The sequence below is a fragment of the Elephas maximus genome, chromosome 4 (genome assembly GCF_024166365.1).
Source record: "Elephas maximus indicus isolate mEleMax1 chromosome 4, mEleMax1 primary haplotype, whole genome shotgun sequence".
In the NCBI taxonomy this organism is placed as follows: Eukaryota; Metazoa; Chordata; class Mammalia; order Proboscidea; family Elephantidae; genus Elephas; species Elephas maximus.
This window is the reverse complement of record NC_064822.1, coordinates 51,241,008-51,254,117: the sequence shown is the minus strand read 5'-3', so window position 1 is coordinate 51,254,117 and position 13,110 is coordinate 51,241,008. Positions and strand designations below refer to the sequence as shown.

The window sequence follows — 13,110 nt, the reverse complement described above, 5'->3', positions numbered from 1 at the left end:
CTGGCTGACAGAGCAAACTGCCAGGTCACTGACTGGGATGCAGTCTACCCCTTGGATTAGTGGTAAATAAGGCAAGATGTAGAAAGATCAGAAGTTGACAACCAGAGAGACGGTTTTCAGGGCTTGAGATATCTGAGGTGGAGGCATCTGGGAGTGGCTAAAGTAGGTGGAGAAAAAGGTCATCAGAGTAAAGGAAGGGCAGGTTTTGGAGAAACCATCAACAGAAGGCCAAAACCAAACCAAACCATAAAAAGGTAAGCCAGTTGCCATTGAGTCAAGTCAACTATGCGTGTCTGAGTAGAAGTATACTTTTTTCAAGGCTGTGACCTTTCAGAAGCGCATCTCCAGACCTCTCTTCCAAAGTGCCTCTGGGTGAGTTTGAAACCCTAATCTTTCAGTTTGTAGCGAAGAGCTTAACCTGTTTGTGGCACCCAGGGACTCCATCAACAGAAGGCAGGAGCCACTAAATGTGATGGTGGAGGACAGAAAAGGCAAGTGCTGAAGACTGGGAAAGGCCAGAGCAAGAGTAAAATTCAGGTGGTAACAACTCTGAATTCCAAGTCCTAGTGAAGAAGCAAAATGGTCGGGAGCAAATAAAGTCATGATGGCTTCTGAATCCTCAAATTACTCCACTAGAAACAGTTTTGAGAAATGTGGTATAAGCAGGAGAGAAGTAGATCAAGTCAAGGATGCTTCCTCTGGGTAAAGAAGGGCAGTGATTACTAACCATTACTAATAATTACTTTTATCATGCTTTTCTTTCAGCCATATCATTTTCGAAATCAATTGATCCACTGGAATTCATGACAGTATATACATTTTTAATTTTTTCTTTTCCAATCGTCCCCATCCCTTCCTTATACCAGGCTAAAAACAAGTATCTTGCCACAGCAAATTTTAAAGAATTTTTTCATAGAAATTCCTATGAAAAACTATGTGAAAGGGTCTGAGGGGGAAAAAAATTAAAAAAAAAAAAAGGTCAAGTACCTCAGTTTAGGTCTAGGGACCAATGATTTTTTTCATTATTTGTACTTAACTGTATTTGGTTTTCGTATGAATGGAGCAGTTCTCAGGGCAGTTTTCAGAAACTAGCACAGGACTGAACAAATTTGGACAGCATTCTAGCTTGGCACAAACTCGTCTGCAGAAATCTGCTACTTGGTCAGATGTTCGCACAATCTTGACCACTGCCCTGTAGGTTTTGCCTCTGTACCTGGAAAATAAGGAAGGAAAAACAATGGCAAGACCAAGTTATTATTCAGACTGATTTTGTACAGTATATCCCAAAAGTAACCACTTCTATTTTCTAGCAACAAATCATATTGTTAATGATCTCCATTTTGTTTTATAGTTCCCAACTATCTCACAAAAATATTTTAAGAAATGCTTAACATCGTATACATGTGATAACAATGCTAAAACATAATCCACTGTAATAAAGATTTCCACTTAGCATATTCTCATTGTGTTATACATAATACCAAATATTAGTAGTATATGGTACCTGCCTAATAGGCATGATTCTCAAACTAATGATAATGAAATATAATATGCATCTTCCTGCTGCTGTAATATTTAATTTTTTGGAAAATATGAGTGCATAAAGTACCATGATTCTGCTTTGGAAAACATGCAAATTCAGAACAATTAAATAGTATCTTTATCAAGACCGTATATCATATTGTTGAAATGGGGGCAATTTCCATTAATCATAAATGGCATCTGTGCAGAAGAGCAATAGGAATAACCACCTAGTCGGCAAGGTCATGTTTAAAAGAGAAACACAACGGATTTTAAGGCGGGACCACAAAAACCAACCAACCACAGCAGCCCCGAGTGAGAAATCGGTGGAGTCCCTAAGGACTCCCTGCAATCATGAGCTCAGCAGCCAGCAGCTTTGGTGCTCAGGGAAGCATGACGGGCCTCAGATGAATTATCAATAGTTAAAGGAAGAGACTTCTGTATTTTATAAGTATAAAAGGGGCAACGCGAAATGATCAAGTCCTTAAACATACCTGGCCCATTAGGGCAGCCACTCATCTCACTCACTGGGTTGGAAATGTGACAAACCGCTCAGTGAACAACAACATGCTTCTGGAGAAGCTAGCTGCACTTCCGGTCTCACCTGTCATGCCTTTTGGTTTCCTCTCTACACAGCAGTCTAATCAAGGGGCCTCACTTTCAAGCCACAGGGGGAAGGGAGGGATGCAGACAGGGGACCCCCAGACAGTTTGTCAACCCCTCAACACATCAATAAAGCTGTTTCTCCTTGTGATCCCAGCAGCTGTCACTTCCTGTGAGTTTTCTCCTTTCTTGGCTTATATTTTCTAATGATTCTTTGAGGTCAACCTTAGGTGGGTTTCTCTTTTCTTAGGGGGAAGACCAGTCTAAACAAAGGACATTGAAGTTTTCACAAAAACTTTTTCAATGCATTATAAAACAAGATCCGGAAATGTGAACATCTTCTATAGTATCCACAATGTACTGATTTTAAGGTATGAGAATTCTAAAAAGTATAACTAATATGCTTACAGAGATGGTTACTTTACTGCCATAAAATTTAAGTATTAATTAAACTCTTATGTCTTCCCTAGGGCCTGGTAAAAATAAGTCCAATGTTTTCCTTCTTTGGAAAAAAGCTCAACTACTTAGTAAAGGACTCCCTCAGTGGTGTAAACGGTTAAGCCAGTCAGCTGCTAATCAAAAGGTTGGCAGTTCAAGTCCACCTGGAGGTACCTCAGAAGAAGGCCTAGCAATCTACTTTCAAAAATTCAGCCACTGAAAACCCCACAGAGTAAAGTTTTACCCTGACACACACAGGATCACCATGAGCCAGAATTGACTCAATGACAACTTTTTTTTTCCTTTAGTGAAAAAATTAAAATTACCCTCATCCCCCAACATGATAAAGAATTTGGAGTGAAAGTGCTTCAAGAATCTAGATACTGTCATCTGTTGCTCAACAATTTGACCAAAAAACTTTCTCCTGCCCAAGAAAAACCACATGCCATAAAGTCATCAACATAAAACTAGACACCAGATCTTCTGGAAAGCAGATTGATGAGTTCTTTGTTTGAAACAGGTACTTAAGTTCTCATCCAAATCTCTATGATAATCACATAAATAATGCCTGCCTGAAAAGCTGAACACTTGGAAATAACTGTTTGAATTACCATTCGATTCATTTTTTAAACTAACATTGGTGCAAAATAATTATAAATCTTTTAGTTGGCAACAGATTATAGATCTCTATCTAGGCTCAAGTCTCACTAACGTCAGAGTTTGCTGAAATTAGAACACATCAAAATAGCTGTGCCCATTAAGCTTTGCCCTTGATGTGTGCCCCCAATTTTTAAGTTAAAATTTTGAACAACAGATTTATTTTCCAGAAAAACAGCATATAGTGGTAGCTTTGGCAGATAACACTTGGATTAGTTTCTGGAAAACCAACCAAAATCAGAAGGAATGAAACTACCCAGGTAAACCGACATTGCCAATTCATGAGGTAATGACATGAAATCTTTGTCAAGCCTGCTCTTTCACAAACACATTCAGGTCTCCATCAGTCCACTATAAAATATAACAGGAACACCAAACATGTTGTACAAATGAGTGTAAAATAAGATGGTTGTCATTTTTGTAATGCGCAAACAATTAAATTCAAAACTGGTGATCTGGTTCACAAAGAATAATGTGATGACAGAAATAAATGCGATAACTTCTACTGAGCTTATTTCAAAATTTTTTTAAATTATCTTTTTGGAATCTGGAAAAACATGCTTTTTTTCTCTTAATAACTCATTGTTTAAAATATCAACAGCAAAAAAATTTAAGATTCTAACTTAAAAAACTACATTTTATGTTTATACACTGAGCTTTCATATTCCAGCCCTTCTCTACTCTTTTTTTCCTCAATTTCTCTGATGTGCCAACCTTGACTTTCTATGTAGTAAGAAAAAGCAATCCTTTGTAGATAAGATCATGGTTTAAATCCTATACCCTTGTACAACTGTTGATTTTTCTAGGACCTCTCTTGACCCTAGATATAGAAGCTTGACTCTCCTTTCCCCTGAGGAGGGCCTCTATGATTCATTTTTGGGTGATTCTTGCCTATTGCTTTTATTGTGTTCCGTAATAAAAAAGGCCTGACTCTGTGAACACAGTCTCTCTCTCATGTTTTGGGAAATGTAGAATAAATACATTTTATTAGTACATTTTCCCTTGCAGTTTTATATACTACAGTGTCAGTGTTCCAAGGGCTGTGTACAGAAGAGCTCAATATCAGGATTCTTTCTTCTTTTTTTTATTGTTGCAAATCAATATTGGGATTCTCAAAGTCCCTTAAAAAATAACAGCAAGAGGTAAAAACAAACAAACAAACAGGAGAAATATGGAAACCAGATGTGAATTCAAACTGTGGAACTAGGGCTCAGAGACAGGCATTTATGTTTCCCAAACCTCCAAATAACAAAGCAGATATATCCGGGGACACATTGGAGAGAGGCACAAAGAAAGGGAAAAAATACCCACAGGAAAAGGAAAATCTCAAAAAGTATAGCTTTTTTGGGGGGCTAATTTGGGATGATTCAGTGGAAGCAAGCATTTTAGTGAAATCTTGTACAGCCAGGAGAAGCCAATCTAAATTTATGAAAATAAAAGTTACAGTGTAGACAAAAACGAAACACACTTCTTTCCTCTTCCTTCCCTTTCTGAAAAGTTCTGTCTAAAAGCCATGGTGGTGGTAGAGGGGTAGGGGTAGAAGCTGAGCAAGGAACATGTACAGGTGCTGGGGGGAGGGTGAGGTGCCAGAGCCTGAGCCAGGGAAGGAGGGCGCGTGCAAGAGGGCACGCAGCACAGGGTGTCGGAGCCCGAGCAGGGTGAGGTGGGCGACACCGGGACACGCCGCTTGCATCTCCTGTCAGTGAAGAACTTGCTGCCCCAGCTGCTGTGAGTACTGTTGGCAAACGGCCTTCAGTTGTCAGTCCCTTTAGTTTGCCTCAGCTGCAAAAAGCTGCCTGTTCCCTGCCTTTCTCAGGGACAGCCCTATCCAGTGACCTACCTAATGGCCCAACTTGGGACTACCCTGAACCTCTAACTCAAAAGCTCCTCAAGGGCTAAAGTTAGGCTCGATTTCCCCCTCTGTTCAATCCTGCATCCTTCCTCTTTCTTCCATGGGTAGGTAACAAAGGCTTATTTTAATAAACATTCTGGGAAGAACGACACTCAGGGCATTAGCAGAAGTGAGCATACCTAATGCCAGATCATGGTTTCTAAACACCATTTAGTACAGAAACAAACAACAACAAAACTAAGGCTTCTTAGAGAAATGAATACCAGAACTGGGGCTGGAAAAGGACAAGACGAACTGTGAACATCTTGTTGGGTCAGAAAGTGAGAAACTATCAGAGAATGAGGGAAACGTGAAAAGGCCATAAAAGCTAGCTTGATGTAGCTCCCACTGGCCAAATCTGGGATAATCTGAGAATCAAAGTAAATAAGATAGTAATGGATCACAATCCATTGAATAAAAGAGGAGCCTAAAAATTAATTCATTGATATAAATAAATGAAGAATAAATTGCAAATTTGATGAGGAATGCGATATTTACATAGTGTCAAGGTATCTCCTCACAAACTACCTTTACAGTGGGGAAGTTTGGCAGTTACCACCTTAATGAAGTGATCAAAGTTAGCATAACCAGTAATGAGTCAAACTGAAACTGTGTGCCCAGGATAGGATGTAATGAGAAGAATACAACATCTCTTCTGTGATATTCCTGCTGAACATGCATAACCTGAATCCAATCATGAAAAACGTCAATACCAAAAAAGCTGAAGTGGTATTTTATAAAATAAGTGGCCCATAACCTTCAAAAGTATCAAGGTAATAAAAGTCAAGGAAAGTCTGAGTAGCTGTTTCAGAAGGAGGGAAACTAAAGAGACATGGCAACCAAACACTATGTGATTCTGGACATGTGTGCCATAAAGGACAATATTGGGATAACTGTTGAAACTTGAGTGGAATCTGAGGATTAAATGGTAATAATGTATCAATACAGTCTGAGTAGTATGAGCCATTAACATGTTTGGCTGCTAACCAAAAGGTTGGAGGTTAGAAGTCCACCCAGAGGTGCCTCAGAGGAAGACCTGGTGATCATCTTCTAAAAATCAGCCACTGACAACCCTATGGAGCACAGTTCTACTCTGACACACATGGGGTCGCCATGAGTCTCAATCAACTAGACAGCAACCATTATTTTTTAAATGCATCAATATTAAATTTCTGATTTTGATAGCTGTATTGTGGTTATGTCGGAGAATGTCTTTATTTGTAGGAAATACACAATAAGTATTTGTAAGAGAAAAAGTTTATTCTGTACTTGCACCTTGTCTAAGTTTAAGACTGATTCAAAATAAAAAATTTTTAAAATAAATAATAACTGTATGTTCAATCATAAAAAATGACTTACTGATACATGCTACAACATGTGTGAACCTTGAAACCATCACAATGAGTGAAAGAAGCTAGATATAAAAGGTCACATATTCTATGATTTCCATTTCTATGAAATATCCAAAACAGGCAAATCTATAGTGAGAGAAAGCAGATCAGTGAATGCTTTACGGATACAGGGTTTCTTTCTGGGGCAATGGAAACGTTCTGGAACTAAACAGAGATGATGGTAGCACAACATTTGTTGTTGTTAGTTACTTCAGATTCATGGCCACCCCATGGGTGTGAGAGTAGAACTGTGCTCCACAGGGTTTTAAAGGCTGTGACCTTTCAGAAGCAGACTGTCAGGTCTGTCCTCCGAGGCACCTCTGGGTAGGTTCAAACCATCAACCTTTCGGCTAGTAGTCAAGCCCCAACTGTTTGCGCCACACAAGGACACCCCCAGAATGCCGCTAAATTGTAGACTTTAAAATGTCTAAAATGCAAAAGTTTTATGTGCTGTATATTTCACCACAATAAAAAAATGTAGTTTTATCATATAATTCAAAGTTTATTAAGCTTAATATATGATAAGCTTTCCTTCGAGTAAGTATTTTTTGAGTGCTAGTGGCTCGGTACAGGCAAACACTTTCAGTTATTATTGCAGTGTGGAGGAAAACTGTTTGGAACACCGATAAACTGGCTTATTTTGGAGATGGTCAACAAATTAGGGCAATTTTTTCCATACTAAATATATAAAGATATTAGACTATTAAGAAATACAGGCAACAGGCAGTTCTAAGATTTTACCCAATGGCTGGGATGTAATGGTATGGCTGCATTTATATAATACTGTAAATTATATTTTCTCAAGGACTCTACATCATTTGATCCTTATACAATCTTCCAAGATAGTATGGGTAAGTATTAGTAGCTCCAACTGATAGACATGGAACTGTGGGGTGGACAGATGGATGGCATGCTCCACATCACGCAGAGCACCCAGGTGAAGGTCCAAAGCAACAACCCTAGTCTCATTACTCTACTCCTTATTGTACCAAAAGTACAAAAATTAAGACTCTGTTTAATGTTTTATTTACCATAAAAGGCTTTAAAAAGGTGTTATCAATGTCATAATTTTACAGGCGGGATATGAAAAGAGAAGTACTCAAGAGCATGGGATAATACTCTTCACTTTATTCTGTCAATGTGAGTCCTGAGGGAAAACCACTCAGCCATATCATTTATTAAATAGCCCAACCAGGTGACTGTAAACATTAAGGTAAGATTCTTAAAGTATGTATTACAAGTTCTGAGAAGAAAAGGAGGAAAATATTAAAAGAGACAACCAAGCTAGAAGAAAAATCCTTGGCCTGATTAATCATCTCAGAAGGAAGGAAGAAGGGAACAAAGAAGTTAAAGATCACTGGACTGGAAGTGATAAATAGCAAAGAAAGCAAAAAAGATGGGGGAGGAGAGAATTGTAAGGAAGGTATCTAGTAAGAAAGACATTCTTCATTTCAAGCAGTCCTCAGGGGCTTGAGCATCACTTTTTTCCTCAGCACTTTTGGGTTACTGAGGTTCCATAGATATCTGAAAGTAAGAATGTAATCTCTTCATAGATTGAGCATATAAAGAGGAGGTACTGAAGCCGACACTATTCTCAGAAGTACCCTGTGAAAACCCAGACCTTAGCAATAAAGGAAGCTATAGAACAAGAGAAACAACATGGAAGCATGCTCTTCTTTGGTTGTCAGAGTGGGATGACATGAACTTGGCTTAATTAATATCACTCAATACGAAGCCTGGTGGTGCAGTGGTTAAAGCTCTCAGCTGACTCATATCATGACCTTTTCACAAAATCTTATTAGGTAGCAATGTGGGTGGGAGAAGAGGACAAGTTTCCAGTTCTTCAAGCTGAATTCACATCCTTGAATACTGAAGGAAGAATTAAAAGAAGCTCCACATGCCATAAGCAAATCAGTCTCCTCCTTAAGCAACTGTAAGGTATAGTAAGATAACAAGGCTTTTCGTTCACTGGTCACATCTTCTTAATCATCAGGCACTAGGGTCAATACACTGGCTCACTGGCCTTTGGCCTGGATATGATACTGACCCCTCCAAAATTTCTCTCTTCTTTCTCCTTTCCTGCATTTCAGGTAATGCAGAGCACAATCAATGATCTTTTCCATTATCAGTGGAAATGCTGTACAATAAATGGAATGAGTGTGTGTGTGAGTGTGTGCATGCATGTGTGCTTGCATGGGTGTGTGTGTGTGTGCGTGTGTGTGTGTTTACTTCTAATTCAAACATCCTAAAGCGGTCCCTGTTGGAACTAGAAACACCAAACCAATAGTCTGATGAACTTAAGTGCACACATACACATGAATTCACTCTTCTCTTAGTATTAGATTGGTTCACATGCTTTCTTAGTGTAAATTTGTACCTTACATTTTCAGGAAAGCAAATAGCACAAGTCTGAGCAAAGTAAACAAAACTGAACAAATGAACAAAACGAAAACCTTTCTCAGTGAGAAGTCCCTTGGTTTGAGCCCAGAAAAAACCCAGTGCCGTCGAGTTCATTCCTATTCAAAGCGACCCTATAGGACAGAGTAGAGCTGCCCCATAGAGTTTCCAAGAAGCGCCTGGCGGATTCGAACTGCCAACCCCTTGGCTAGCAGCTGTTGCACTTAACCAATACGCCACCAGGGTTTCCCCCTTGGTTTGGGAATCCTTTTTTACATAAAGCACTTTACAGTCAAATAGTATATCTTACTAGTCATAAAATATGGGCATAAGTAGAAAAAAAATTCAAATAAAAGCACATACAAAAGTAGCCATTGCTTATGAAAAAGAAACAAAAAATATCATTTCCATAGAACTGACCATGTCTCACCTAAAAATGAAGATCTGATTTTATCTCCTTGCTTCTGCCTAAGTGATACTGAAGTTTAATTCAGGTGACATTATACCAGGTTATTTCCTCTTTAAATATTCTGAATAGCTGTAACAAAGGACTAGGAAAATCTATTAAGTTTCTACCTGGCTCTTATTAAAATTACCATAAAAATCATTCTAGGAAGAGTTAACAGAGTCCTTTTTTTTTTTTCTCAAGAAGACATATTTAAATATCTTTAGATACAGTTTTTTGCTTTTTTTTAAATTCCCCTAAGGTATAGGCTAAACTCCTCCTCCTAAAATTCAAAATAATGTAGGTCAATTTAGTACACTTAAATTCATCGGCAAGAAGGAATTCTCTCTCTCGGAAGAGCTGAAATGAACATTATAATCCATTTGTCCCTTTGCAGCTAGTATATTTTTACCTTTTAATACATGTTAAAGACTAATAATATGATAGGCTCCTTACACGTTGTTCAAACACTGCAGTAATTTCTTCAGGAATAGTGTAAAAGGCATGGTTGTTGGATAAATAGGAAAAGTCACTGAGAGACAACCGTAGGTGATAGTGTTAGTTTTTATTATATTTACAGGTCAAATACCTCTTCAATGGCACCTCCATCCTCCCACCTAAATGGATCTTAACTCTTCAGTGGAGGGGGTTAAAAAAAAAAACAGAAATCCTAGATGCTAAGTGACAGCAACCACATCGCCCTATGGACAATCTCATGTCCTTTCTTCCTGAAAACAACCTTTGTAATTATAATTCAGCAACTACAACCAAGACAACTGAATACCTTACAAGCAGGTCTCCCCTCTGCTAAGCTAATTTATTCATGACAGAAAGCATTTCTGCCTTTCAGCTAAATGGAAAGAAGCCAGATCTCTCTCCTTCCATTTGCACCAAAGAAAATAGCAAAGTTGTCAAGATCTAAAAAGTTGTCATTTTATATCAGAAGGAATGAGGTGACTCAACATGTAGTATGACAACAGGAATGCGCCTACTGACTGTAAACCCATCATCATTAGCAGCTTTTTTTTTTTTGAGACGCTACTGTGACGTAACACACTTGAAACCCAGTTTAGACAGACATTTTCTCATTAAAAGTTGCTGTGTAAAATTTTGCTACGGAACCTACTGTCATATTTGATATAATAGGTAATACATTGCTTTTACAATACAGCAGGGCTGGATTTCACAATGTCTGTTTTGATTGTATCAGGCTGGATTTAATAAAATTTCTGATCGGCTTGGTAACATGAAAATGAGTGCAAACTCTGCAAAATGAACTACCCCTGTCATTTTTGTGTCCGGCACAGGTTTCGGGCTGATTCAGGAGCAGGGGAGATTTTAGTGGAATTTAAGATTTTTGTGGTTTTACTATTTCTATACCCACTAGGTGTATTTTCGGACGTACTGAATTTTACAGAGAAGTTTTAAAACGAGAAGAAGCATTTCTCCATATAAACACCTGCAAAAGTTTTCTGCCACTACTAATAGGAATTGACCTTATAAGGAAATGTTCTATTGCTGATGACCTCTCCCTTGGGTAGAATGAAAAAACATGGAACATTAGACACACACACAAAAAAACCTGGTTAATTTTTCAAAGCCTAGGTGAAGCTCATTTACGTATTTCTTTGGAAAGAATGAGTTGGAGTGCTATCTTTCACTGACATGCCACTTAATAAAAATAAACTTGCTATTTACATATCATATTGTATAAATTTAAATATGTTTACATATATTGTGATTTGGCAGAGTATCGTTAGACCATAATGACTTACAATGAATCTAAAATTACGGAGATGTTCAAAAAAGACACCAGAAATGCTGAGTTGATTGCTGACGAGGAATTTTGAAGAACAGTACAATAAGCCTCAATATCTCCACTCAGTACCAGTATGAGTTAACGATAGAGAGAGATATAACCGGCCATACAAATTAATATTCCTCAATTTTCTTTATGCATCAGATACATGCCTTCTTTACAGGTGAGCTGAGATACACTAGCCATGGAAGAGTGGTCCACTCTTTAAAAGAGCATCATTTTCCAAACATTACATTTAAATGATATTTAAGAAACGGTCATAAAACAAGTTGACCAGTCAGATCTATTCTATTTGAAAAGCATAATAAACATTAAAAGCCCTCTCAAAACATTGAAGCTATTATAAAACATAAAGTTATCTTGAAAAATGTATCTTTTCCTATGTACCTCCCCAAAACTGAGTTCAAGCACAGTGATCCAGTTCAGGCTCTCAATTTCAGAGTTCAAGAAACTTAAAGCAAAGCAAAAACAATTCGCCTACTTCCAAATAAGGAAAAAAGGGACTGCCCATGTGTCAACCCAAAGCCCACTGACTGCCATTTTACATAACAAAAGCCACACAAGTGTATTGGTTCTTTTTATCTTCTAAAACTGTAAATTCCCAGAGCAGAGAACATGTTTTTGGCATAAACTCTCTACGGTATCAAATTTTACTAAACGTAGTAAATATACTATAATAATGAAAAGGGATAGCCTCTCTATAATTTTTCCCCTTTTGATCAAATATTCTACTGACCCTGAAACACAGTGTTTTTATTCTGAATGAACCATTCTGATGTTTAACATAATAAAGTGTTAAGCAAATCTCTACTTTAGAAGTCCTAAGGCTTACAGCAACACTGTATAGCAAAAACGTCAATAAATCTATATATAGTACACAGAACTGCAGAGCAACAGTTCTTCAGTTTGTTTCCATTTCTCTGTGCTATGTTAAAAAGAAGAACAAGAAGTTTCAAAGGAGCAGGGTCAGTATTTTTAAAAAAAAACCCTTGTTCTCCAGACGGAAAAAACTTACTTTGCCTTCAGTGTCTCCTCCTGGAAGTTCCAGTTTGGGTCTTCCACCAGCTGTAATTCTCTTAATACCCTTCCAGGCTTGTAAGCGGCATTGATTATCATGCTAAGAACCTGTTGGAAAACAAAATAACTGTAGTGAATTTCAATTGGATTCATTCCTACTAGAACAGTAATGCTTTGAAAACCATACCACTGGCACTGGAAGGAGTGTTCGCTGAACACCTGTAGGAAGTAAAGTACGATTATCAAGTTTGATAGAACATTCTGCAGATGAACACTCAGTTGGCTCACCACCAATGGGATAAAACTGGTGGCAAAATCTCGTCCCTCTGGCTAGGACAGTGCCACACCAGGGGGAGTGGCCGACTCTCATGAACTCTTCCGCGTTGCAGAAAAACTAAGCCATTTCCTCCAAAGAGGAATTTATTATTCTTCTACAGGACTGCTTTCCATAGGATAGGGTATTGGGAATTTTATTTTATTTTTAAAAATAAATTTCAAATGGGAACAACGAAACTGAGTCAATATGTTAATGCCAACGTTTCCAGAGAGACATCGCATCCTGGTAAGAAGGGTAACAAATTATTTGCAACTTTGCTCAATTTACCTGTTGCCGTTGAGTCGATTCTGACTCCTAGCAACCCTTCAGGACAGAGCAGAACTGCCTCATGAAGTTTCCAAGGAGCTTCTGGTGAATCTGAACCGCCGACCTTTTGGTTGGCAGCTGTAACTCTTAACCATTGTGTCAACCAGGGCTCCTTGACTCAATTTATAGATATTTAATACTAAGACAACTCTCTCTGGCGTGTATTTTAAAAGAGAATCTGCACCGTCTTAACCCATTTGATACACTATTTCCTCAAACTACCCCTTCACTCTCAAGCCTCTAGTCCAAAAACATAAGCATGTGGTCACTGCCCATTGTGGGGCTCCC

General features: G+C 38.2%; 1 protein-coding gene across 9 annotated transcripts in view; it reads right to left on the bottom strand.

The window, feature by feature from the left end:
- Positions 1-13,110, bottom strand: part of SFMBT2 (Scm like with four mbt domains 2) — a 267,557-nt gene that overhangs the window by 22,164 nt on the left and 232,283 nt on the right. For all 9 annotated transcript variants that reach the window (XM_049882021.1, XM_049882015.1, XM_049882022.1 and 6 more), the window contains 2 exons: positions 12,178-12,287; positions 1,038-1,213 (listed from right to left, as the gene is read on the bottom strand). In XM_049882021.1, the coding sequence (XP_049737978.1) occupies positions 1,038-1,213; positions 12,178-12,287 (286 nt within the window). The remainder of the gene's footprint in view (positions 1-1,037; positions 1,214-12,177; positions 12,288-13,110) is intronic.